The 25,370-nt window shown below is 54.5% G+C and overlaps 3 protein-coding genes across 5 annotated transcripts in view; 2 read left to right on the top strand and 1 right to left on the bottom strand.

The window, feature by feature from the left end:
- The first annotated feature begins 474 nt into the window (after nucleotides 1-474).
- On the top strand, nucleotides 475-11,137 carry SLC12A3 (solute carrier family 12 member 3). The gene is made up of 25 exons (XM_062007259.1): nucleotides 475-1,915; nucleotides 2,198-2,344; nucleotides 2,540-2,615; nucleotides 2,763-2,858; nucleotides 2,994-3,133; nucleotides 3,331-3,441; nucleotides 3,634-3,745; nucleotides 3,986-4,116; nucleotides 4,379-4,463; nucleotides 4,776-4,930; nucleotides 5,246-5,353; nucleotides 5,578-5,701; nucleotides 5,786-5,887; nucleotides 5,990-6,145; nucleotides 6,221-6,320; nucleotides 6,742-6,853; nucleotides 7,406-7,546; nucleotides 8,713-8,819; nucleotides 8,964-9,046; nucleotides 9,486-9,587; nucleotides 9,836-9,947; nucleotides 10,206-10,292; nucleotides 10,382-10,517; nucleotides 10,627-10,694; nucleotides 10,996-11,137. Exons 1-25 carry the CDS (start codon nucleotides 1,625-1,627, stop codon nucleotides 11,135-11,137), a joined length of 3,024 nt encoding a protein of 1,007 aa, XP_061863243.1. The 5' UTR covers nucleotides 475-1,624.
- Nucleotides 11,138-11,630: 493 nt separating this feature from the next.
- TMEM170A (transmembrane protein 170A) lies at nucleotides 11,631-15,420 on the bottom strand. 2 transcript variants are annotated; one of them, XM_062007392.1, is made up of 3 exons: nucleotides 15,281-15,420; nucleotides 15,033-15,203; nucleotides 11,631-14,420 (listed from the first exon to the last, which is right to left on the bottom strand). In XM_062007392.1, the coding sequence occupies exons 1-3, from the start codon at nucleotides 15,393-15,395 to the stop codon at nucleotides 14,290-14,292; spliced, it is 417 nt and encodes a 138-aa protein (XP_061863376.1). In that variant the 5' UTR covers nucleotides 15,396-15,420; the 3' UTR covers nucleotides 11,631-14,289. The 2 variants fall into 2 exon arrangements, with proteins under 2 accessions (XP_061863376.1, XP_061863375.1); XM_062007391.1 differs by having other exon boundaries at nucleotides 14,330-15,203.
- A 247-nt stretch (nucleotides 15,421-15,667) lies between these two features.
- The window catches only part of CFDP1 (craniofacial development protein 1), a 66,339-nt gene continuing 56,636 nt past the window's right edge, over nucleotides 15,668-25,370 (top strand). For both annotated transcript variants that reach the window (XM_062007663.1, XM_062007661.1), the window contains exons 1-4: nucleotides 15,668-15,758; nucleotides 15,830-15,935; nucleotides 16,377-16,596; nucleotides 18,343-18,461. In XM_062007663.1, coding sequence (XP_061863647.1) covers nucleotides 15,701-15,758; nucleotides 15,830-15,935; nucleotides 16,377-16,596; nucleotides 18,343-18,461 — 503 coding nt within the window. In that variant the 5' untranslated portion in view covers nucleotides 15,668-15,700. The remainder of the gene's footprint in view (nucleotides 15,759-15,829; nucleotides 15,936-16,376; nucleotides 16,597-18,342; nucleotides 18,462-25,370) is intronic.

The following is a 25,370-nucleotide window of genomic DNA, read 5'->3' as shown; positions in this document are numbered from 1 at the left end:
CGGAGGGCCAGCCCCAGCGCCGGACAGCCCGGTATTGGTGCTGCAGCTGGTGTTGTGAATCAGGCCGACGACAAGAGCATCCTACTATCCGGCTATTTCACTACACCAGGGTTGCATCATACCACTCGCTTCGCTCTTCACCCGCCGCCTGGAGTTCTCCTGTCTCTCCCAGAGCATCTGTGACTTGAAGAGACTCTGGTTTGTGCTGGTTTGTACAGGTTGGCCTTTTCGATGAAACAGCGGGGTTCTAAAATAAAGCCGTTTGTGCTGCTGCTTCTGTCGGTTTGTGAGTGGAAGCTGGTGTCCACCTCGTAGGGGATGTCACACGAGGTGCAGGGTGAGGCTTTTCCCTCATCCTCATCTCACCCGTCTGGGCACCAGCTCTGCCAGAACATTCTGTGCAGTGAATGGCACCCCCAGGAGGGCTGAGCTCCTGGGGCATGGGCAGGGTTGGTAGCTGAGTGGGCATGGGGGTGTGTGCCAGCCTGCACCAGGCCTTGTGACTGTGGAGGGCATCTGCTCACACAGAAACAACACAACGGGGCCAAAGCAAGTCCTCAAACAGCTGCTGAAAATCTGTGTGTGAATGCAAAAGAGCCAGAGGCAGCAGGGCAGGCAGCCTCAATTTTCCATTAACTTGCAAAGCACAGGGGGCTGAAACTCAAATGGGCTCCGGTGCTGCCCTGAAATTTTATTGCCTGCTGTCTTCAGTGATCATATCTGTAACTGCTTTTAAGACCCCATGTGATACCAGGCAGCAGAGGAGTAAAAGGGCCCGTCCCTACCCCTGTCCTCGCCCACTGGTAGCTGCAGGGTGAATCCCAAGCAAGAGTAAGCTCAGCTTGTGTTGTGTGTGATGTGGGGAGGGGTTTAAGTGGCTTTGTTAAGATGGGAGTGGGATATGGGGGCAATACTGAACCCTGGGTGCTCAGTGGATCCCCCTCCCTGGGGTTGTGGGGAAAGGGGACTGTGGGCATGGGAGAGCTGCCACCCTCTAGCCCTGGGCAACGGTGGAGGGACAATGACTGCTGTCACTCAGTGTCCCCCAGCATCTCCATCCCCTTTCCCAGCCCCTTGGCATCAGATCCCAGGCAGGGGCATCTCTCCCATCCCTTGATGTTGCACTGCCCCCGCTCTTTGCTGTGAGACAAAGGGGATGCCACAGGCTCAGTGCCACGGGCAGCAATTCGGAGACCAGCCAAATGATCGATGTGACCTGCTGGGTCTGGGGCAGAAGCCCAGGGAAGGGTGAGAGTGCCTGGGAGTGTCGCTCCCATTTTCCATCATAAATCCCGCTGGGAACTGAATGTTCCAAGGTCGGGGCTGGAGGCAAACTCAGCACCGTGTTTCTCTGCTGATCTGTCCTGGGGACTTAATCTGGAACCTGTTATCACGGTGCCCATCGGGAGCCTGGAGGCAGCGATACCCATAATGGCAGCTTTCGTATCCCTCCCAGCTATTTTTTTCCCCCTGACCAGCTCGGGGTGGTTTGAGCCGATCCTTTTGCCCCGTTAGCAACGGCAGTGGGTGTGTGCCGGGTCCCTTGCTCCGGTTTTGCCAGGTATAAAGCCAGTGAGCCCCTCTCCTCCCTGTCCCTTGCCCGACAGACACTTGAGCGGGGGCAATGGCCGAGCTGCCAGTGCCGGAGCTGCCCACCACACTGTCCCACTGCAGCGGCCGCTTCACCATCAGCACCCTCCTGGGCATGGAGGAGGGCAGGTGGGGTCCCTGCGCAGCAGCCGAGGGGGCTGGCTGTGACAGCACCCAGCTCTCTGGCAGCACCCTCTGCAGCAGGACCTTTGGCTACAACACGGTGGACGTCGTGCCGGCCTACGAGCACTATGCCAACAGCAAGGGGGTGGACGAGGCCAGGAAGGGCAGGCCCTCCCTGGCAGACCTGCACTCCATCCTCAAGGTAAGGTGGGGTCCAGCTGTGCCACCAGCATCCCTTGGCCATGCCGCTGGTCCCTGCGACATGCCTGTGCTGTGGCACCTTGTCTCCCGCTCCCTGGGGCTGTAACAGGTGCCGTGCCAATGTGCACATCCCTCTGTGCACGTCCCTGGGATGACCCCGGGAGACACCAGCAGGATGGTGCAGCTGTTTCCAGCTGTGCATTCAGCCAGAGCTCACCCCCAGGGAAGGGCTGGCTGCCTTCAGCCCTGGCTGCCCTCACCTGCCTTCCCCTTCTCCTGGCAGCCCGACCCGAGCCAGCCGCGCATGCCGGTGTCTGACCCCCAGCAGAGCAACGGGCTGCCTGAGGCTGGGCCGGAGGAGGCGGCAGGGGAGCCGGGCAGAGCCCCCGTGCCAGAGCCCGTGCGCTTCGGGTGGGTCAAGGGTGTGATGGTGAGTGCAACTTGTCCCACAGGAAGCACCCTCCTGCCCTCTCACCCGCCCCAAGCTGAACACTTGTACTCTGAACCATTCTCCCTCCCTCCATGCTGGATTGGTTTCTGCTCGGAGGAGCAGGAGAGCTAGCGTGGCCCCCTGTCCCCAGCTGCCTGCACGCTGAAGGCCGGTCCCTCTCTCTGTCCCCCCCAGATTCGCTGCATGCTGAACATCTGGGGAGTCATCCTCTACCTGCGCCTGCCCTGGATCACTGCCCAGGCAGGGATTGGTGGGTGCTGCGGCACTGGTGGCCCAAAACACCTGGCAGGGCGTGGGGAGGAGGATGGGGGATGCCCACAGCAGCAGTGTGGGGTGATGGGGGGTAGTCTGTGGGGCTGGGCAATGCAGGAGCGAAGCAGTGCCCCTCTCCCCGCAGCCCTGACCTGGCTCATCATCCTGATGTCCGTGACAGTGACCACCATCACCGGCCTGTCCATCTCTGCCATATCCACCAATGGCAAAGTGAAGTCAGGTAGCCCGTCCCTCCCTGGCACAGCCTCCGGGGTCATCCCCACCCTGGGGCTTGTCCCACAGCTGTGGCCTCCTGGCACGGGCTGCAGGGTGCAGAGCAGGCAGCTAATGCCACGGGGTGCTGCCATCCCCTCAGGGGGCACCTACTTCCTCATCTCCCGGAGCCTGGGGCCGGAGCTGGGCGGCTCCATCGGGCTGATCTTCGCCTTTGCGAACGCCGTGGCCGTGGCCATGCACACCGTGGGCTTCGCCGAAACCGTCCGGGACCTGCTGCAGGTACCAAAGCGGCTCTGGGTGTCCTCTGGGTCCCACCCCCTCCCCCTGCTCCCCTCTGCACAAGCTGTGCTAGTTACCAACACTTGTGTGAGTATTGGGCTGCTGAGAAGCAGTTACTGGCTGCTGAAACTCGTGGCAGTCTGTGGTTCAGCAAGGGAGAGGGTTACTTCTGCGTGTGGATGGTTTGACCTCCCCAGGAGCACAACTCCCTCATTGTGGACCCCACCAATGACATCCGCATCATCGGGGTCATCACCGTCACGGTGCTGCTGGGCATCTCCCTGGCTGGCATGGAGTGGGAGGCCAAGGTAACGCTCACTTCTTCTGCTCACCTTCTTCCCTTGGACTGGCAAGAGCCATCCCCACTGCCCACGGGGTGTCCAAGGAGCAGAAGATGCCTGTAGCTCCCCAAAAAATGGGTGAGGGTTTCTCCTATTGCGTTCTTTTCCCTCTTGGAGCTCCAATCGCAGCCCCTCAGCTGACTCTTTCTGGTCTGGCAGGCACAGATACTGTTTTTCCTGGTCATCATGGTTTCCTTCATAAATTACCTGGTGGGGACAGTGATCCCAGCCACCGCTGAGAAGCAGGCAAAGGGCTTCTTCAGCTACCAAGGTGGGTCTGTCACAGGGTTATGCTCAGCACATTTGCTAGAGCCCAGCTCTTGGCTGCTGTTGGGAGAGAAGCTGGCTATGGGCAGGTGCTCCTTGCTGAGAGGTGTCATTAACAGCCTGGTGTCTTCCTCCCAAGGGCTGTCTTACCATCAGGGGTACGCTCTGTTAAGCACTGAGATGCTTCAGCCAGGAGAAGGGCAGTTGAGAGGCCCTAAGTGCTTCTCCTCTGCTTTCTCCCCAGCCAAAATCTTTGCCCAGAACTTCGTGCCCAACTGGCGTGGACCCGAGGGCTCCTTCTTTGGCCTGTTCTCCATTTTTTTCCCATCAGCAACTGGCATCCTGGCTGGGGCCAACATTTCTGGTGACCTAAGGGTAGGTTTTGACCTACTTGCTGCGTGGCCTGTCATTTCTCAGGGCTCAAGACTTGTTTTCCCTGGGGCTTTGATTTTGATCCAACTGTTAGCCCCTATTTTATTCCTTCTGGGAACTTTGGGGAAGGCCCAGACAGGAGATGCTCTGCAGCTCTGTGCTGCAATGGATTCAAATCCCTCTTGTACGGCAGCCATGATCAAAATGCCATTTGAGTGGTGCTGCTGAAAAGCTGTCTTGCATCTTTTGTGACTCCCTTGGGCAGGATCCCGCCGTGGCCATCCCCAAGGGCACCCTGATGGCCATCTTCTGGACCACCGTGTCTTACCTGGTGCTCTCTGCTACGATCGGTAAGCAGCACATCCTCAGGTGAGCTGGGTGAGGCACCTGCCCTGAAACGGGTGGTGTGGGAAGATGCAGGTGGTGGGAGCCAAGAGTGAGCCACGGACACCGGCACCCACACCCCAGGGAGAGGACCCCAGGTGCCAGGCTTCACTCCTGGCATGGCTCATGGCCGTTGTGCAGCCCTGTGGCAGGGACCTGGGGGATGGTAACTAGCACAGAACGTGGGGCTGAGGCTGCACAAAGGCGGGGGCAGAGGCCTGTCCTGCCAGGGGCTGCTGGTGCTGAGCGGGCACGGAGCGGCTGCTGCGTGCCCCCAGGTGCCTGCGTGGTCCGGGACGCCTCGGGCAGCCTGAACGACAGCGTGGTGCTGGGCTCCCCGGGCTGCGAGGGACTGGCCTGCGGCTTCGGCTGGAACTTCACCACCTGCATCCAGCAGCAGAGCTGCCGCTACGGGCTCAGCAACTACTACCAGGTACCGCTCGGGGCTATCACTCGTCCAGTCCCTGCTGCTGGCCGGGCTGGTGCTACAGGGGATGGGTTTCTCAGGGCAGCCCCATGCCTGGCATTCCCCCAGCATCCTGGGAGGCCGGTAAAGCACCCACGTGATGGGGATGCAGCAGGGAGCACCGTCTTCCTCAGGCTTTTGGATGTGGCTGGACTTTGCTACCTGGATAACGTTGACTGAGGGCAGCCAGATGGGTCCAGGGACTGGGAATCCCTCAAGGGCCAGTGTGGAGGTTGATGTACTAGGGGTGCCAGGGCTCCTGACCACCTGGGTTTTGGGCAGAGCATGAGCATGGTGTCTGGATTCGGACCTCTCATCACGGCAGGCATCTTTGGCGCTACCCTCTCCTCTGCACTGGCCTGCCTCGTCTCGGCCCCCAAAGTCTTCCAGGTGAGGGGCCGTTGTGTGCGTGGCCCCCAGCTGCCATCCCCCAGCCTGGCAGCAGGAGCAGGCAATGCGTCTGGGCGGCCATGAGCTGCCCTGAGGCGAGGGGGACGGTCGCTGAGGGCACAAGGCCAGTTTGGCCCTTGCTCCTCCGGGCGCAGGAGCGGCCCCGGCACTGTCGCCTGGTGTCCCGGTGACACTGGCCGTCTGCAGTGCGTCTCTCGCTGCAGTGTCTCTGCAGGGACCGGCTCTACCCTCTCATCGGCTTCTTTGGGAAGGGCTACGGGAGGAACGGTGAGCCCATCCGTGGCTACGTGCTCACCTACGCCATCGCCGTGGGCTTCATCCTCATCGGTAGGCGCACGCTGCCCGTTGCTGCCCTGCCGGGCGGGTGGCCGTGTCCCCTGCGCCCACGGCTCGCTCTCTCCCTCCCCACAGCCGAGCTCAACGCCATCGCGCCCATCATCTCCAACTTCTTCCTCTGCTCCTACGCCCTCATCAACTTCAGCTGCTTCCACGCCTCCATCACCAACTCTCCAGGTGGGCTGTGCCGTGCCGTGCCGGCCTGAGCCGTGTGGCGCTGGGCTCGCCGTCGGCTCCCCGTCCCGGCAGCAGCCGCTGTGTGTGTGTGTTTGCATGCAGGCTGGCGACCCTCCTTTCGGTATTACAGCAAGTGGGCCGCGCTCTTCGGGGCCACCATCTCGGTGGTGATCATGTTCCTGCTGACCTGGTGGGCGGCCCTCATTGCCTTGGGCATCGTCATCTTCCTCCTGGGATACGTCCTCTACAAAAAGCCAGGTGTGTGGCGGTGCCCCGGCACCAGCGATGCCCCAGGAGATCTCGGCCCATTGCTGAACCGTCTTCCCCGTGTAGATGTCAACTGGGGCTCCTCCATGCAAGCCAGCTCATACAACATGGCCCTCAGCTACTCGGTGGGGCTGAGCGAAGTGGATGAGCACGTCAAGAACTACAGGCAAGGGCGGCTCGGTGGGGTGCTGGGCATGGAGCAGGGGAGATGCAGCACCAGATGCTGCTGCCAGCAAACCCAGATGGCTTCTTGTCCACGGCCATGTCCTCACCACAATCCTCAGTAACTGGGGGCCCCAGCAAAATGCGGCTGCCTCAGAAATCCCATGTCTTTGCCGTGCAGGCAGAGGGGGGAAAGCAGGGCAAATCTTGCCTTTCCCGTAGCAGGCAGATGCAGACATGTTGGTCTCATCTGATGTAAGGCCAAAGACTGAGGCTGGACCCTTAGTCACGTGGTTTCATCTCATTTTAAAGATGCTCCCTACAGTTGCTGTTGGCCAGGCAGGAGGGAAGGGATGTGGCTCATTCCAGAGAGGCTTGATACCTCCAAGGTACCAGCCTGTGCCCCCTTTTCTCTCTGCCTGCAGACCCCAGTGCCTGGTGCTGACTGGCCCCCCCAGTTTCCGCCCAGCTCTGGTGGATTTTGTGGGGACGTTCACCAAGAACCTCAGCCTGATGCTTTGTGGCAACGTGCTGATCGTGAGTGCAAAAGCCAGCTGGTTCCTTGTCCTGGGGGCTCCAGCCACCCTTGAGCAGTGGGCTGGGAAACCCAGACGCACCCTTGTGAGCTCATGGGGTGGGGATTGAAATGTGTCCATTAATGTGCCACAGGATGACTAAATGTTTTGACTAGAAGCCTCTCCACCTAGTTAAGCAATATTGATGAAGTTCCTGTGGGCTAATGGCTTCCCCTTGCCAATTAATTACCAAAGCAAAGGTGCAGCAGGCAGGATGAGGCAGCTGCTCCACAGATGGGGAGCCAGGATGGTGCTGCTGTCCTGAAGCCTCAAGAGCGACTGTGGATGTGTGGTGCAGCCAATGCCAGCTTATCCACAGCCATGGGACTGCTGACATGGTGTGTGTTGGCTGCTGACTCCCCACATTCCCTGCTTTTCTTGCAGCTTCTTGTGTGTTTTCTTGCACACCTCTCGTGTGCAGCAGTTACATCAGGGTCTTGCCACTGATTCAGGAAGGGAGGAGCTGGAGGTCCCCAGCTGGCTGTGCCTGAGCCCCTGCCTCTGCTCCCCCCAGGGGCCATGGAAGCAGAAGATGCCAGAGTCCCGGCTGACAGCAGATGGCCACACCAAGTGGCTTGTGAAGAGGAAGATCAAGGCCTTCTACGCAGACGTGGTGGCTGAGGATCTGAGAAGCGGCGTCCAAATGCTCATCCAGGTAGAGCCATCCTTGGCCATTGACCATCAGGGTCCCTTCAGGCACTCCCCTTTGCATCTCCAAGTGCCACTTCCTCCAAGCCCAGGATCACTGTGTCCCCACATGTAGAAAAGCGGGAAAAGGAGGCAGGAGGCCTCCATGGATGAGCAAAGATCTGCTGGGACAGCTCAGGGAGAAAGCAGCCATCTATGAGAGGTGGAAACAGGGGTTGGCTTCTTGGGAAGAGTATAGGAACATGGCCAGAACATGCAGGGGTGCAACCTGGAAGGCTAAAGCCCCTTAGAATTAAACCCAGCCAGGGAAGTAAAGGAAAACCAGAAGGGGTTTTTGAGGTACATCAGCAGCAAAAGGAAGATGAGGGGAATGTAAGCCCAGTGCTGAACACAGAGGGTGCCCTGGTGGCAGAGGATGCAGAGAAGGCTGAACTACTGAATGCTGCCTTTGCTTCGGTCTTTACAGCCAAGGCTGGCCCTTGGGAAACACCTGGGGAGTGCTGCTTGATAATAAACTAAGCATAAGTAGCAACATGCCCTCGTGGGCAAGAAGCCAAGGGCATCCTGGGATGCATCAAGAAGGAGGTTCTCCTCCCCCTCTACTCTGCCCTGGTGAGAGGGCCTGTGTCCAATTCTGGGCTCCCCAGCTCAAGAGGGACAAGGAACTGCTGGAGAGAGGCCAGTGCAGGGCTACCAAGGTGATCAGGGGACTGGAACATCTTCCTTATGAGCAAAGGCTACGGGAACTGGGGCTGTTTTGTTTGGAAAAGAGGAGGCTGCAGGGGGAACTCATCAACACTTAGAGATATCTAAATGGTGGGTGTCAGGAGGTTGGGGCATCACTTTTTCCTATTGTCTCAGGTGATAGGACAAGCGGTGATGGGATAAAGCTGGAACACAAACAGTTCCATTTAAACATAGGCAAAACCCTTTCACTGTGAGGTGAGGGAGCCCTGGCCCAGGCTGCCCAGGGAGAGTGTGGAGGCTCCTTCCTTGGAGGTTTCCAAACCCACCTGGACACATTCCTGTGTGACCTGATCTAGGTGGACCTGCTTTAGCAGGGGGGTTGGACCAGATGATCTCTAAAAGTCCCTCCCAACCCCCGCCATGCTGTGACACTGCCCGTGTCTGTCTGTCCCCACAGAGGGGTCTCATGGGGACATGTATCCATAGGCTGCCGGCCTCGGGAAGATGAGACCCAACATCCTGGTGCTGGGATACAAGAGGAACTGGCAGACAGCGTCCCCACAAAGCCTGGAGGACTACGTGGGCATCCTGCAGTACGGCCACAACAGCTCCTCCACCCCCGGCACCCAGCAGTGCTCCTGTGGTTGGGCCTGGGGATGCTACAGGCTCTGGCTGGGCTGGCGCTGCCCCTGACACCAGCCCCTCACTGTTAACCACCTTCTCCTCCCTGCTTCCAGTGATGCCTTTGATTTCAAGTATGGCATGTGCTTAATGAGGATGAAGGAAGGGCTGAACGTTTCCCAAGTGATGCAGGCTCATGGTAAGCAGTTCTGGGGAGCTGGGGACGCTCGGAGATGTGCTGGAGCTGTAGGAAGGGCTGGTTTAGCTGACACCATGTCCTCAAGGTGAAAAGCACAGTCCTGGAGGGGACAGCATTCCTGGGTTGGGAGCGAACGGGATGGAGACAGCAGTGGGACACTGCCCTGCTGCCTGTGCTCTGCTCCCTCCCCAGTTAACCCCAAATTCAAGGCAGCAGAGCACCCCGAGAATGGCACCAGCGGCAGAGTGGCCCCGGGCACAGGTTAGTCCTGGCTTGGGGCTGCCCCGAGCATCCCAGGCTCTCAGGATTGCTTTTGGGGAGCCAGGTTTGCAGGCAGGGATGTGGGTTTCGAGCAGTGATAGGCAGCAGGGCTGGGAGCAGGAGGGCACAGCAGCCAGCAGTGCTCCTTGGCAACACTGGGACCCTTTTGCCCCAACAGCAGACCCCACTGTCCCGGCCAGCGAGCAGCAGGCGAGCACCATCTTCCAGAACGAGCAGGGCAAGAAGACCATCGACATTTACTGGCTCTTCGATGACGGAGGTAACCTTCACCCCCGGCTGCTGCGGCTCTTCACCAACACAGCGCCTCCAGCGTGGGGCCCAGGAGGGCAGTGTCCCCCCTCCCTCACTCAGTGGGGCAGGACATGCTGGCCTCTGCCCTGTCCCCCCTCCCTCACTCAGTGGGGCAGGACACGCTGGCCCCTGCCCTGTGCCCCCTCACTCAGTGGGGCAGGATATGCTGGCCTGTGGCATCAGGAGAGCTCTGCAGCACAGGTTTTTTGGGGACAGGGCTCACACTGCTCATCCCCTACCTCCTGGGCCGCAAGAAGCGGTGGGGAAAGTGCAAGATCCGGGTGTTTGTCGGAGGGCAGATCAACAGGATGGACGAGGAGAGGAAGGCGTAAGTGCTGGCAGCCACCCCTGCCCCACGCTTCCTCTTGGCCACTGTCCCCACCCCATGGGTTACCCTGTGGCCCTGCAGGCTTTGCCATGCTGGGATCTGTGGGCTCTGCCCTGGCTGCTTTGCCTCACTCCTCTGCAAATCAATGCGGTTGTGGAGCTGGAAGAAGTGGAGTGGGCAGTGGGGCCAGGGCAGGGCCCCAGGGCAGCCACCATGCCCTGCTCAGCTTGGCAAGACGCCTGGTTTTCTCTCTGCCAGGATTGTCTCTCTGCTGAGCAAGTTCCGCCTCGGCTTCCACGAGGTCCACATCCTCCCCGACATCAACCAGAAACCCCGGCCAGAGCAGTAACCGCCCCCTTCTGTTCTCCCCAGTCCCCTCGGCCCCCCTAAGCCCCCTCAGACCCCTTCCCCAGCACCGTCTGCTTCTCTTGCAGCATCAAGAGGTTCGACAGCCTGATCGCTCCCTTCAGGCTGAACGATGGCTTCAAAGACGAGGCCGCAGTGAGTGAGCTGCGGCAGGGCTGTCCCTGGAAGATTTCCGACGAGGAGGTGGAGAAAAACAGAGCCAAGGTAGCCCCACTGCCAGCAGAGGCCTGCAAAGGGGCTCCTGCTTTGGAGGCAAAATTCAGGGGTTTTGGAAACAGCTCTTTGGCATCTGCCAACCCTCTTTGCTCTGCAGTCGCTCCGACAAGTGAGGCTGAATGAGATTTTGCTGGACTACTCCCGGGATGCAGCGCTCATAGCCATGTACGTGCCAACACTGCCCTCCCCCACGTTTCATGCCCCATGGAACCAGTCCCCCTGGACATTCACCCCCACCCTGCAGGGGGAGATCCCCCCCAGACACCCCAATGCTGTGGTGGGATGGGGCTGATGCCCTTGGGAAGTTGCAGGGGTCTGGCCCGGGGCCTATCACAGAGGGGTGGACGTGGGTTAGTTTCCCTTTTTGGGGAAATAACCTGCAAATTAGGAGCAGCTTGAGAGTGGGGCCAGGGCAGGAGGCTGTGGCAGTGGGGCCGTGGCTCACACCCCCTCGCTGTGGCCGCAGCACGCTGCCCATCGGCAGGAAGGGCCGCTGCCCCAGCTCCCTCTACATGGCCTGGCTCGAGACCCTCTCGCAGGACCTGAGGCCCCCCGTCGTCCTCACCCGTGGAAACCAAGAGAACGTGCTGACCTTTTACTGCCAATAAAAGCTGCTGCCTGCCTGCTCAGGCCTGTGTATTTCAGGGCTGGGGCGAGCAGCAAAGGCTGGTGGGCAGCTCCTGGGTAGTGCCACGACATGCAGCCACTGTCTTACAAAGACTCGTGTTGCCTTTGGAGGTTGTACGTGGATCTAACTCGGGCACTGCTCTTGCCCTGGGTTAGCCAGAGCCACACAAGTGAGCTGTGGGTCTCAGCATGAGTGCAGCAGACCCTGCAAAGCTGCTGCTGCTGCCAGGGGATGGGAACAGGTCAGTGCCAAGCCCAGGGGCTGTAGGGACCCCGCGCCTCTCGGCCTCCAAACCACCTGAGCCATCCCCAGGAGCAGAGCTGCAGGGAGACAGCACATCCAGGGACACAAATAATCATCAGAGCCCAGACATTTCTTGCCCCAGACTGCCTGAGAAAGCAGCAAGTCTCATTTCCAGAAGCACAACCCAGGTCCCCTTCTGACCCTGCAGGAGAAACAGAGCTCCCTGCACCTCGCTCAGTACAGATTTATTGATCACCAGCACTAGATGTGCCAGGAGAAAAAGAAACTTTACAGTTCTCTATCAGGTAAAGGTTTGTTCCTAACTGCAGTGATCAGGACCAAGAGAGGACACAGTGGTAACCTGAAGCAGCCCTGCACAGGAGCTGCACACACACACAAAGCAGAGGGCCACGAGCCTCAGCACACGCAGTGGTGCTTCTCCAGGGCAGGCCCTTCCCTCCAAGGGGTTTCCCTGCCTGAGCTCCCTGGCTGAGGGCTTGCATCACTGCCCAGCCCCACACACCTCAGTGCTCACACTTCTGCAAGCTCTTTGCAGTTTTTGGCAATTTTGCCTGAGGAAAGTCCACCACCCCCTGCTGGGAACTGAAGGGATTCCTCTGCTGGCCTCCCTGAGGATAAGGAACACAAAGGGGAGACCAAACCGATGCAGTGGGGCAGGGGAAGCGCCAGCAGTGATGGATCTGTGCATCCCCTCCAGCCTCCTCCTCTTCCTTCCCACTTGGATCTGCTTTTACAGGAGGGAGGTGGGGAAGGCAGCCAGGGGAGTGGAGGAGTCTGGGAGAACCAAGGTGACACACACAGCTCACCCCCAGTGCAACTACTCATCAGAAGTCAGTGGCTGATTGTTCACCTTTTATGTGAGAACTCCCTGAATATCACAGCTCCCCAGCAGAGAGGAGCAGCCCCAGGTCTGATCACTCAACTTCCCAACAGCAGCCACCCTGCCAGCTCCTCAGGTAATGCAGAACCCTCCTGGAAACAGACTTTGGGAGATTACAACAGGTAGAAAGCAGGAGGGTTTCCACTCACCCAGTTTGGTTGGTTTCTTTGTTCTGAGCTCCTCGCAGCCCAGATGCCACTGCTGCTGAGGAACTGCCACAATCACAGAATCTCAAGGGCTGGAAGGGACCTCAAAAGCTCATCCAGTGCACCTCCCCTGCCAGAGCAGCACCACCTAGAGTAGGGCACACAGGAACTCATCCAGGTGGGCTTTGAATGTCTCCAGAGGAGACTCCACAGCCCATCTGGGCAGCCCCTTCCAGGGCTTCCTCACCTCAACAGGGAAGAGGTTTTTCTCCGTGTTTCTTTGGAACCTCTTCTGTTCCAGCTTGTGCCCCTTGTGCTGTCATTGGCCATCACTGAGCACAGCCTGGCTCTATCCTCCTCACACCCACTCTTTATGGATTTGTAAATATGAATGAGGTCACCCCTCAGTCTCCTCCGAGCTACAGAGCCCCAGCTCCCTCAGCCTTTCATCACAAGGGAGATGCTCCACTCCATCATCTTTGTGGCCCTGCGTGGAACTCTCTCCAGCAGCTCTCTGTCCCTCTTGAAGTGAGGGGCCCAGAACTGGACACAATATTCCAGATGTGGTCTCACAAGGGCAGAGAAGAGGTGGAGCAGAACTTCTCTCCACCTACTGCCCAGAGCCCTTCTAATCCATCTGGAATGATCAGGACTCCTGCTTTTTCACCAGAGGCAGGAGCAAAGAGGGAAGGAGAGGCCCAACCTTTCTCTGGGGTCTGCTGCCATAGGAAGACTGGCTCTCTGCAAGCAGTACAGCACCCAGGGCCCTCCAAAGTCCAGGCTTTAGTACAGTTACACCACTTGGACCTCACCTATCTAAGGGGAAAGATTCACAGTAAAGTTTTCCTAAAATACACAGATTTATTCCCTGAATTAACAAGGGCTAAAACTTTGAGTGATCTCAGTTAAGTCACCCCTGAAACCACCTCTTGCCATCAGCTGTCATCAGACCACTCCAGAGAAGTTTGTACCTCGAGAGAACTTCTTGTTCATGAGAAACACGGAGCCCTGGGTGAGCACAGGTGACAGGTACAAAAGGTGAAGTGGTTTGGGAATCAGAGGAGCTCAGCAAACACACGGTGGGATGTGTGCTGGGAGGCTGGGTGCAGATGGTGCCTTCCCCCAGCAGCCCCCATGAGCAGCAGCTGCTGAGAAATACCCAAGAAGAGCAAAGCCACAGGGCAGGCTGCACACTTGGGATTCCACCTCAGCTCCTCCCAAGGCTCTGAGGAACCAAGCCCCCAGAAGCATTGCACACCTCCAGGCAAAAGGGCTGAGCCAGAAGTTAGTGAAGAGTCACTGAAACTAAAGCAATTCATGAGGAGAGCCTGTGGCCACAGCCTTCCCAGGCACAGCTCTCAGCCACAGATTCACACTTTCAGCTCTCTAAAACCATTTTTCCTTTCCCTAAGACCAAGGGCCTGAAACAAATTCATTTTCTCACTTTAAAACAAATCACATTAAAAGAACTGCAGGTTCACCTGCAGGCAAAACAGCAGGAGGCCAAAGCTCTGAGGTCTCAAGTGCTGTTTCTACCTCAGAAGGGTCCACGTCACACTTGTGTTACCTCCTGTTGCTAACAGTTCATCACTGGTAAAAGGCAGGTGGCCCTCCTCCTCCTCCAGCAGCCCTTTTCCTATGCTCCAGGGACAGAAAAGTTTCACATGGCACTTAATGTTACCAAAAAGTAACAAAATTCACAGTTTGTAGCTTAATTTCAAGCCAGGCTGGAGGCAGGAGCAGGCCCTCAGGGGGCCTTTAACCATGTGTTCCAGAGACAGGGTGGGTGGTAGATCCTCTGCTCCTCCTTGGGTCTGTGGTCTCCAAGGACTGAAGGAGAGCTTAGAGAGTGGCCAAAATCCGTAGAAATGAGACCACCACCACACAGAATGTCTGGCCCACTCCTAAAATGAGGGCTTCAAAGGGAATCATTTTTTTGCCCGCAGCTCTGTAAACTCCAGCAATGGCAGCACCTGCAGACAGGGAGAAAAGCCAAAACACAGCTGGGTGACAGCACACAGGAGACTGTCGTGGCCCAGGGGTGGAGTGGGAAGTCTCACAGGTCATGAGGCTGGGGCAGAGAAGAGGGGGGGCTGTGGGAGAGGGCCCCAAAGCCCTGTGCAGAAATGCTAGGTTAGGTTTACTGTGACAAACCTCAGCCAACAACCCATGTGTGCTGGTGGCAATAGGTAAATTGGAGCTGGAACTCTGCTGAGGCCTCTAGGAGGCATGGAGGTTCAGGCTGTTCTGGACATAACCTTGTCACAAGTTCCTCTACTCTACAGCCCACCAGCTGCAAATATGACCCACTTGCAGGCACAGGCACTTGGTTTTCCTCCAAGAGCTCAGAAACCCAAAAGCCCACCTGGCTGTGTGCCCCCATGGGCACGTTTGCCGCTCCCAACAAAGAGCTCCTGAGAGGTAATGCTCCAACTCTTTCAAAACTGGGGCGGGGGGCGGGGTAAATATTGCCAAGACTTTAATCCCTCCCTGCCCCAGGGCATGCCAGCGTGTGGCACGTGCTCGGAGGTGAGCTGTGGTCACCACGGGGCCGCTCGGCCCATGTTTCCGAGCATCTTCCGTACTTGTGAGGATGCCGGCGGTGATGGGTCCCACGATGCCCATCAGCAGGAGGCTCACGGACATGAACCGGCCGTACTTGTGGTGCCGCAGCGTGAACAGCGCCAGCAGCGCAGCCGGGACGTGGAAGGAGAGGGAGGAGACGAGGGCCCAGAGGAAGACGCCATACCACATCTCTGCGGAGAGAACGGCCGTGAGGCGGCGCGGGGCCCGCGGGCCTCCGGCGGCAGGACGGCCCCGCTCCGAGCCGTACCTGGGAAGGTGGAGAGAGGGCTGGAGTAGGTGGTGGTGCCGTTCCCCACGCGGGGCACGAGGCGGAGGCTGAGGATCTGCTGCAGGAGGCCGCCGCCCGCTTCGCCGCCCTCCATCGCCCGCCGGCCCCGCCGCCGCCATCCGCCGGCTCCGCCGCCGCCCGCCCCTTCCGCCCGCCGCAGCCAATGGCGAGCGCCGGCGCGCTGACGGACGGGTCTCCCCGCCAACCGCCCGTCCCCGCGCTGCCATGGGAACGGCTGCCGGCCGGGCGCGCTCGCGGGGGGGCCGCTCCGGCCGGCCGGCGGAACGCTCCTCGCTGCTCTCCGCCGCCCGGCGCCCGCAGCCGCCCGCCAGCCCGCCGGGGGGCGCTCTCCAGCCGCGGCGGCGCTCTGGGCGAGGGCGGCGGGAGCGCGGCGGCATCATGTCGGGCTCCGAGTCGGAGTACGCGTCGGCCGAGGACGAGGATTACGTGCCCTCAGGTGTGCGGCGGGAGGGCGGGCGCGGGGCCGGGGCGGCGGCCGGCCCCGGCGCTCACCGGCTGTGCTTGCAGGTGCGGAGTACAGCGAGGACGACGTGAGCGAGCTGGTGCGGGAGGAGGCGGCGGACGGCCCGCGGCCGGGCCGCGGCAGGAGGAGCCCCCGCCGCCCCGCCAGCAGGTACGGCCGCGCCCGGGGCCGCCCCGGCCCGCCGCGCTGAAGGGCCGCGCCGCGGGAGCGCTTCCCCGCGGTCGGCCGCGGCGCCTCACTGCGCGGCCCGGCGGCCGCTTCTCGGACTCGCACGGAGAGTTCGGAGGCGCCGGCACCTGTCGCTGCCGCAGATCCGCGGATTGTTTGCGGCGGGTTCTCCTCCCCCGCGCGCCCCGCAGCTCTCACCGCCACGCACACACACACGTGCCAGGCCGGGGGCTGCTGAACAGCAGCGTCTTCTAGTCAGGTAGCTTCACCCCTAAGATCCGCGGCAGCATCCCAGCTGGAATACCTTAGTAAGGATATCAAGTACTGTGTTGCTTCACCAGTGTTTCCAGGTTAGATTTGGAATCACGTTGCAGCACCTCAGCATTTTCTTGCCTTTTTGTTTTTCGTTGGCATGTGCTGCAGAAAGAGGAAGAAAGGAGGTCTCCTGCTAGAACCAGATGAGAAAGAGGAAGAAAAGGCTCAGCAGAGTGAGGAGGAGGAAGAGGATAACGTAGAGCAGGTGGAAAGAAGCAGAGAAGAGGAAGAAAAAAAGAAAGAGGATGCTCTTTGGGCCAGTTTCCTTAGTGATGTGGGACAGAAGCCCAAAGCAGCAGCTGCCACACAAGCGACACAAGCTAAGAAGGTAACGGGGGCCTGGGTCTTGGCCTGGGGAGTGTGGGAAGGGCCTGAGGCTTTCGAGCACACAGCGTTGGTTCTAGTTGGTACCAGATGTCAACCAGAACTGGGAAGAGGTTGGATTTAATACTTCCTGCATCTGGTTTGTAAGCCTGGAGCCGCACCTTGGGGCAAACTATAAGTTTCTCATTTCCTTCTAACTGGGAAGGACTCTGTGATCTGTCAGTGGTGCTTTTGGAGCTGGATCCTCCTTGTGACGTAGAAGCAGCCTGGTGAGATTTGGTCTGAGTTCTGCATGTGGGCACAGCTCTCTCCTGAGGCTTCCTAATACTCAAAACAATAAGGGAGACTGTGTGAGTGGGGATGCAGGAGAGACTTGTGCTGATGCTGATATCTCTGTGCATTGCCCTTCATCCTCATACAGTGAGTGGGGTTGGAAGATGCTGTGTGTTGTCCTGGACATCTATAGCAAGGATGAATCCGGCAGTGTCTTCTTTTCTTTCTAAGCCCCAGTAATGTGCTCTCACTCTCTGGCTGTGGAGGTTTTCTGGAGAAATAATTCTCTGTGTGATCAGCTGTTTAAAAGGATTTGGTTCTTAATAAAGCCAAATGTGTGTCTTTGCCTTACAAAACCTTTCACACTGAAGGCAGCAGAGGGGAAGCAGGTACCAAATCTGACCCTATGTTGCTAGAACTGGCTGTTTTTTGAGTGGTCAGCCAAAGAAGTAACAACAGTTGGTGCTCTGGAAGTATGGTTCTCCTCCCTATTCAGAGCTTCTTCCTACAGCAGTGGGAAGGTGGCAGAACAATGGTAGCTATGTTATCTTTGCTTGCAACTTTTAGAAGAAGAATCTTTTCCTCTGAACCCTCCTGCTTCTCTCCACCTCAGTTGTTGCTGGCTGAAAAGCTGAGATGGTTCCAGGTAGAATTAGAGAGGAGAGAGGAAAAGAGCAGGGCTCTGCTTTCATAGGCAGATGGCTAAAACACGAGTGGCCTTTGACAGCTTCCCCGTGGCCTGTTTCTCCAGGAATAACTGATGGAGAGATGCAGTTCCTCTGTTTTATTGTGAACTTCTTAATTTGGTCTTAAGTTGTTTGCTTGAAGATCTCTGTGGCGTGGAGTTGATTTAGAGCAAGAATTTGGGGTTTTCTCTTGATTATAGGGTCTGAGGGGTTTTTTCTGTATGCTGTTAAAAGCTGTAGTTGTGACTGAGTAAAATAAGAGGTGTTGACAAATTGCTTGATAAAGATATTTCCCTCTCCAATTAAAGAGATGTTATTGACAAGGAGCTTAGTGTCTTCAGTTTTCTTTACGAAGATCAGCTGTCTTTTTGCTGCTGATTGGTTGTGACCTACTGTATGCTTCAGTGAAAATAAACAGGGTGTAATCCACCCTGGTAGCTTCACTGCCTGGTGGTGCTTGGTTTGGGAAAAGAGTCTTCAGGCTTTTGCTTGCTTTCTGAGCCACAGCAGGGGACTCTTCCTCTTTCCTACATTAAATTCCACTTACACTTTTTGTTTTAGGTCAGTTTTGACCCTTGAACACCAAAGTGAGGAATGTCCTAGTGTCAAGAGCATTTATTTCCTTTTTCTTGTCTGAGAGTGGTTTGCTTCCTATCCTGTCCTGCTTTGACCAGCCAGCCTCAAATGCAGAGCAACCCAAGATCTGTGTTGGGTCCTTGTTCCATTGCATCAATGGTTTGGCTTGGTTCCACAAATGCATTGTTTTACTTTCTCCTCCGTGTGTTTCACAGGCTGAAGAAGAGAAGAGTGGGAAGAAGCTTCAGGAGAAACCGAAAGAGTCTGAGAAGCCAAAAGGTTCAGGCAAAGTGACAATCACCAAAGTGTTTGACTTTGCTGGTGAGGAAGTCAGGTAAGCTGGCAGACATGATGCATCTACTGTATGGCCTCACAGGGATGGCAGTAATGCATTTTATTCCTGCAGCCTAGGCCAAGCTCTGCTTGGGAGCAGGGTGTTTGGTGGCACTTCCCCTGGTGATGTGCACAATCCACTACAAAATCTGCAGACACTGAGAGGTGTTTTGCTGAATGGGTGAATAGCTGAGTGTTTTATCTCTGAAACAGCTGCAACAAAGGTGAGAGGTAAAAAATCATCCTTTAGGCAGAATTGGGCTTGCAAGGTGCCTCTTGGAGTGCACTTAGGAAAGGGACAGGCGTTTTATATGGTGTAAGACCAGAACTGGGTAAACCCACTTAAAATCTGACTCCATTGTGACCTTTTTGTCATTAACGTGATGTGGTTTGGGGTGGGTTTTCTTGTCACATGTAGCTACAAACCTGATTTTGTCAGATGAGGCTGTCATCTGTTGTGTGTGACAGCAGAGGGCAGCAGTTCCCAGCAATAACACCCACGCTGCCTCAATCCCGAGGAGGAAGCAGAGAGCAGGGCCTTCCGCCGCTCTGGTTTTTCGTGTCAGGGTGTCTGCTTGAGCTGTTTGAGAACGCTGAGGAGAGCCACGAGTCACAGTAGCCATTTCTCTGTTTCCCTGCACAATCCAAGCTGTAGGAATACCTTCCTTCACTGATGGAATGACAAAGAACTGTACCACTGCAGCTTTTCTGAGGAAGAATAGCCCTTATACCCTTTCACAAAGGAAGGGCAAAGCCTTTCCCATGGACAAATAAAAATCTGTAGCAGAATGACAGGGTTTTGTCCTCTGCACTCCTCAGCCACCAGCTTGTCTGCCCCTGGTTTTCCTGTTGTGGCTTTTTTTTTGGCTGGAACTTGAAATGTCCTACCTGACAGGTGAGAATGGATGAAGCTGTGGGATCACAGGGCTGTCTTAGAGCAGCCTTACTGGGTTTGACCTACTCTCAAGTGGCACACAGCAGAATTGTGCTTTGGGGTTGCTTGAAATCATCAGCATGCAATCTGCTTTGAAATCTGGATGTGTCCATGTCATGGTGGTTGTAGGTGAGTGTTGTGTCCTAACAGGAGCACAGACGTGCATCACTTAAAGGAGGAGGTTGATTTACAGAAGGACTTGCCTTGTAGGCATATTTCAGAGCACAAGTCTTCCACTGTTGGAAAGGACTTTTTGTGTTCCACTTTTTGTGAAGTATAGAACCCTTTAAAGAAGGGAGCTAGTCAAAGTGTCTGCCTGGGAAAAATGTCTGCCTTTAAGCTTCTTGTTTACATGTCCCTGTGAAAAAAAAAGCCTCAGGTAATTACAATTTAAGGATAGAATTACTTAGGTCTTGCTCCAGTCCTGTCATTCTGGATGTTGTGTGGTGGTTACAGATGAGTTTTTACCAGAGCTGCTTTTGCTTTAGTGATAATATTAATTGGAGGAGCGGGAGGAACTTCCTGTGTCCTTCAAACAGTGGCTTTCCTTATCTGAAGAGAGCTTGTCTGGAGCTCCTAATATGCTGGGGTTGTGCTTTTGACATCAGCATCTTTCCTGTAGCGTGATACCTTTAGTTAAGTTAGATAAAAGCTTTTTGGTTTTTTGCACCATTTGCTTTTCCAGTGTCCTTCATCCTGCTCAGCACTGACTATCTCCCTTGGCAAACTGCAAAGGAATTGATACAAACTTTCTACTATTTTTTGATGAAATAGGCAAAAGCTAGAGCCTGGGCAACAGAGAGACTGTAATCCTGCAAACCACCAAGGCTAATGCATTCTTTGTTTACAGCAGCCATTGTAATGACAGCTTACAGAGCCAGCCACAGAAAGTTTGCAGTAAGGACTGTTTTCTGCTGGTGCCAGGGTTACAAAATGCTGTTTTCTTTAGCTCCTTCATAACAGAAAACGTGGCTTTGCTCCCTTGATTTTTGTGCTATTCAAAGCTGAAACCTTTGTGGTGTTTGCTTCATCGTCCATCTGTAAATGCATTATGCTGTTTGCTGTGGGTGAGACACAAGGAGTTATCACTGCTTATAGCTACTGGGACTCTCTTGTAAGGGCAGTAGGAGACAGCCAGGGCTGCTTTTGCCTTAGAACAGCAGGAGGTTGTTTTTGCACTATCACCCTAATGCCTGCAGATGCTCTTGAATAGCCAAGGCTGACTTTTTTGCCTGGGCAAGCTGCTGGCAAATTGTTGGTTACAGAGGCCAACACATGGTAACTGTGTGTGTCCATGCATTTCTGGACTGAAAGCACTGAAATGATGGAGCTGTCTCTGTTGCTTTCCTTTCTAAATGGTTTGAGGCTACTTTTGAGTTTTCCTCTGTTGAAAGCTTGAGAAGAATTTAGATCAGTATTTAAGCACCAATAGATTCAGGGCACAAATTTTGACAGTCTGCTCACTGAAGCTCTAAAGAGATCATTTAGCTCCGATCTTATGTTGCAGAACGTTTTCTGCTGTAACATGATGGTGTAATCTGTAATGTGTGGTTGGAGTAGCAGAAGTCTCTTGAAACATCTCCAGCTACAGGGTTGTGCTAGAATAGTGGAAGACCTTCCTCTTTAAACTGTCAACTCCCCACAGGTTATTGTTGCACTTAATGTCTATTCTGCTTAGTCTGTGCTTGTACCAGTTGCTAATGCTGAACTTGAGGTTCAGAGTATTACAAATCACCAATTGCCAAAAAAGGAATTCAATTTAGGGCTTTTAATTTAAGAAAAATACATTATTTTGTACTACCTTGTAAAACCAAAGCTGTTGAATCCTGGAATTGGAAAGAATCTTTAACTGATCCCTATGTTTTCCAGTTGTGTGTTTCTGTCTGCTTTTCATTCCTCCCTGGTGTTAAATGCTCCTCCCTGGAGTCCTGGCACAGGCTGCCCTGGGAGGGTGTGGAGGCTCCTTCTCTGGAGGTTTCCAAACCTGCCTGGACACGTTCCTGTGTGACCTGATCTAGGTGGACCTGCTTTGGCAGAGGAGTTGGACTAGGTGATCTCTAAAGGTCCTTTCCAGCCCCCACCATTCTGTGATTCTGACTAGATTAGGAGCAGCAGGTGACCATCACCCAAATAGCTGTAATTGTGGGCAGTGGGAGCAATTTGCAGAGGCAGTTCAGCATCTAAATGGGAGTTTGAGTCATTTTTCACTGGCTGAGGAGATTGAAACTCCTTTGAAGCCTCTGGTTTATGAACTCGCTTCAAAATACAGGACATGTAGTTGCATTAATAGGGAATCACATCCCTGGTGCCAGGGTTCATCTGTTGCAAAATATTCTTGCTGTATGGTGAGGCTAATTTTCTCTTTGCTTTTCAAACTACTTTAGCCCTGAGCTTTCTTTACACTGCTGCTCTGCTGGTTGTATCAAAATGGTGGTGCTGTGCTCCTTCCATGAAAGTCAGCTTTGTGTCCATCCAGGACTGCAGCAGAATGCAGCACATACATGAAGCTGGCCCAGCCCTGTGGTGTCAGTCACCATCAGCACGACAGCTTGTGAGGGAAGAGCAAAGGCAGATCACTGAGTACTAGCAGCAGTAGGTTTGTACCTTCATTTGGCTTGTGGGAGGCAAAACAAAGTTGAGAGGAGTAATGGTGTCTGGCTTGGGTGCAAATTCAGGGATGCGTGGCTTGTGTTCAAGTCTTTGCATTGTTCATACAATGCAAATCCCAAGGACTCAAAACTAGAAGGTTCATGTTTCTGTGCACGTATGTTTTGTTCCTGTCTTAAGTCCAAAGCTTTACACACTGGGTTTATTCTTTTGGTGAGAATGCTTTCCTGGTACTGCAGTGTGGCCATGCTGTAGCCATAGTGTTGTCTTGTGCTGCTTCAGTGACCCTTAGCTGCTTCCCTGCATATGTGAACAAACAGCCAAGCCGAAGCAAAGCAGTAGTAGGACTCCACTCTCCATCTGTCACTGGAGAGAGTCCTGCTTTTTTTCTGAAATCTGGCATGGAGTTCCTGTTACGGATCTCTTGACTTTCTCACAGGGCTGTCCTCTCCAGGAGTGCAGGCTGGGATTCAGACAGACTGGGCAGTGACCTCGGGCCTCTGCACTGTGGTCCCGGTCTGCTCAGTCCTCACTGCTCGTAGGTGGCCAATAGCTAACTTCTCAGAGGCAGTTGCTCTTGACTACTGGAGTACTCATGGATTATAGATTGGTAGGGGTTAGAGGGACCTCTAGAGATCATCTGGTCCAACCCCCCTTGCTAAAGCAAGACCACCTCCGTTAGATCATACAGGAACGTATCCAGGCGGGTTTGGAAACCTCCCAGGAAGGAGCCTCCACACCCTCCCTGGCAGCCTGTGCCAGGGCTCCCTCACCCTCACAATAAAGAAGCTTTTCCTTACATTTCAGTGGAACTTTCTGTGTTCCAGCTTTTGTCCATTACCCCTTGTCCTGTCCCTGGACACTACAGAAAAAAGTGCTGCCCCGTCCTCTTGACAAACACTTTTCAAATACTTGTGTTAGTGAGATCCCATTCAGTCCTCTCTGGGCTGAACAGCCCCAGGTCCTGCAACCTTTCCTCATAGCAGAGATGTTCCAGTCCCCTGATCATCACTATATTTTGCATTAACCCTTGAGCTTTTTTCTCAAGTGTCTTTGCTTTGCTTCCATGGTCTGAACCTGTTTGTTTTAGCACTCTGAGGTGTCTGGAAGGTGTTCCTGGGATGTAATTCTTGGCTTCTTGCCGCTTCTGGAGCCAGAATTGTCATGTAGGCTGCATGGCTGCTGTCAGCATGCTGGGACTGGATCTGCATCTGTGTAGAAATGATTTGGGAAGAGGTTTCATTATTTCCTTTCCACGACTGCATCGTGAACTCCGTTCTGCTGTCTAGATGCTGGGATAAGCGAGTGCGAAGATCCAGCCAGTACTTTCTTGCATGCTGTGTGTCTTCCTTCTGCCAAGCAGCTGATAAGTGATGAAGGCATCATTCTTCCTGCTGTTTCAGAAATTGCAGGACCTCAGGGCGCTGAACCTGAAGCATTCACATCCAGGGAGCTGGGGGTTTACTGTGGACCTTGTGTAATGGGTAAACGTCTGTCCAGTGAACTCTTCAGTTACTTTAGTCTTTGAAGGCTGAGCAGATAAGTGAGATTTTGTTGAGTTTGACTGAAGCTTATCTTTTCAGGTTGAATTTATTGAGCTCAGTAATCTTTATTTGCTTCTTAAGTGCCTGTTTCCTGATTGGCTCCATCTGCTTATGGAAGTATTCCTCAGCATTTGCCTGATTAAAGCTTACTGTTGCTTTGAAACATGGTGGGGCAGCAAGCTCTGCACAGTGCTTTTGCTGGGACAGCCCTCAGATTAAGTTCACAGCCCTCAGATTAAGTTCACAGCCCTCAGATTAAGTTCACAGCCCTCAGATTAAGTTCACAGCCATGAGAATCACCTGACTTACAGTGTTCTTGTTTTCTTGCTCCAAGGGACAGATGATGATCTGATTCCACAGATGTTTTTGCTGCTTTAGAATGCTTTTAGTTGGGTTTATTTAAATAAGACATTTAGTCTAGAGGTCTATATACAAAAGAGCAGAAAGCTCTTGTGTGTTTGAAGTCCTTGAAGGCTTTACAGATGTAAAGAGGGAAGATCCTTAGTTTTCCTACAGGACTTTCTGTCCATGCATCTCAAAGCACTTTTGAAAGAAGTGTTGTTATTCCCTAGTTGTGAATATGAAAACTGAGACATGCCATACCCAGAGATCCAAGCTTCACTTGTGTATGTACCAAATGCAACTAGGAAGGGCCAGGTGCCAAACAGCCTGGGCAATACACAGCATCATGCTGAGAATGGAAGTTGCTGCTGGATGTCGTGAATAGTCATAGAGTTTCATAGAAGGAGCTGGACAAACTCATGTCAGAAGAAGTTTGCCTGGGCTGTTACATGTGAGACATGAACTCCATCTCTGGATATGGGCTCCCTGCTGTTAAATCTTGTAGGAAACCAGATTTGTGACTTTGGGCCTCTGATCTCCCACAATATGACTGCTTTTATTTGTGTGTCTGCAAACCAGTTGTGCTGCCAATGTGTGCTGAGCAGAATTGAAAGGCAGCTTGTATTCTAAGTTAGGAAGGGTGATGGTTCACAGCAGGGTTGTTGCATTTTAAAAGCAAAATACAAAGCTTTGAACATGTACATAAAGCATCTGATTAATAACCAAGTAGTTATAAGCTGAAATCATTACAGTAATCACTGGGATTTATACTGGCTGAGGTGAGATTTCATCTGCCACAGTTGAAGTGTGAGGTGAAAGAGAACCTGATTTTCATATGTTAGTGTCTGTGAATGGTTATCAGCTGGGATGTTCCTGGCAAAGGCCCCAACCTCATTACTCATTCTGTGTTGCAGCTTCACAGATTTTCATCCTACCTTAAAGATTGATGAAACAAAAAAGATTATTCAGAGGAAATTGTTCTTAAGTTGGATCAGTGGGTTTTGGTGGTGAAATTCATTCCCTTTTGAGCAAGAGAAGGACAGGTGAAGTCAGGTGGCTGAGGGCAGGTTCTTGTCAGGAGGCTTGCTTGGGCAAACGTTCTTTCTGTGGTGTCCCACAAGGTCATCAGGGTCGACATATCCTTTTAACTTAGGCCTGGATGAGTGGAGTGGTGATGTCTGAGCCCAGTCTGCGGTGCCAGCTGAGCTGCTGAATTTTTCCCTTGGTGAGCTGCTCAGAAAAGCTGTGCAGAGCTGGTTAAGGATTGGTTTATTCCCTCGTAGCAAGTGGAAGTGCTGACCTGTGCACAGCAGAGCTGAGGTTAGAATTCAGTTCTCTGCAGTTACGCAGTGCTGCTCCTTGGGGACTTCTTGATGCTGTCTCATTACTGAAACACTGGTGGGTTTTTATTTTGTTCTTGTCTTATCTCATTTGGGTGCTTGTTGAACAGACACCTATGTCCTAGACCACTCCCTGTTTCTAA

This window comes from Colius striatus, chromosome 14, assembly GCF_028858725.1.
Source record: "Colius striatus isolate bColStr4 chromosome 14, bColStr4.1.hap1, whole genome shotgun sequence".
NCBI classification, from domain to species: Eukaryota; Metazoa; Chordata; class Aves; order Coliiformes; family Coliidae; genus Colius; species Colius striatus.
This window is presented reverse-complemented; position numbering and strand designations above follow the sequence as displayed.

Coding starts and splice junctions, on each gene's coding strand:
- SLC12A3 (XM_062007259.1), top strand. CDS start 1,625: ATGGCCGAGCTGCCAGTGCCGGAGCTGCCCACCACACTGTCCCACTGC. Junction 6,146..6,220: donor CGTCCTCTACAAAAAGCCAG/GTGTGTGGCGGT, acceptor TTCCCCGTGTAG/ATGTCAACTGGGGCTCCTCC. Junction 7,547..8,712: donor GCGTCCAAATGCTCATCCAG/GTAGAGCCATCC, acceptor ATGTATCCATAG/GCTGCCGGCCTCGGGAAGAT.
- TMEM170A (XM_062007391.1), bottom strand. CDS start 15,395: ATGGAGGGCGGCGAAGCGGGCGGCGGCCTCCTGCAGCAGATCCTCAGC. Junction 15,204..15,280: donor CCCTCTCTCCACCTTCCCAG/GTACGGCTCGGA, acceptor TTCTCTCCGCAG/AGATGTGGTATGGCGTCTTC.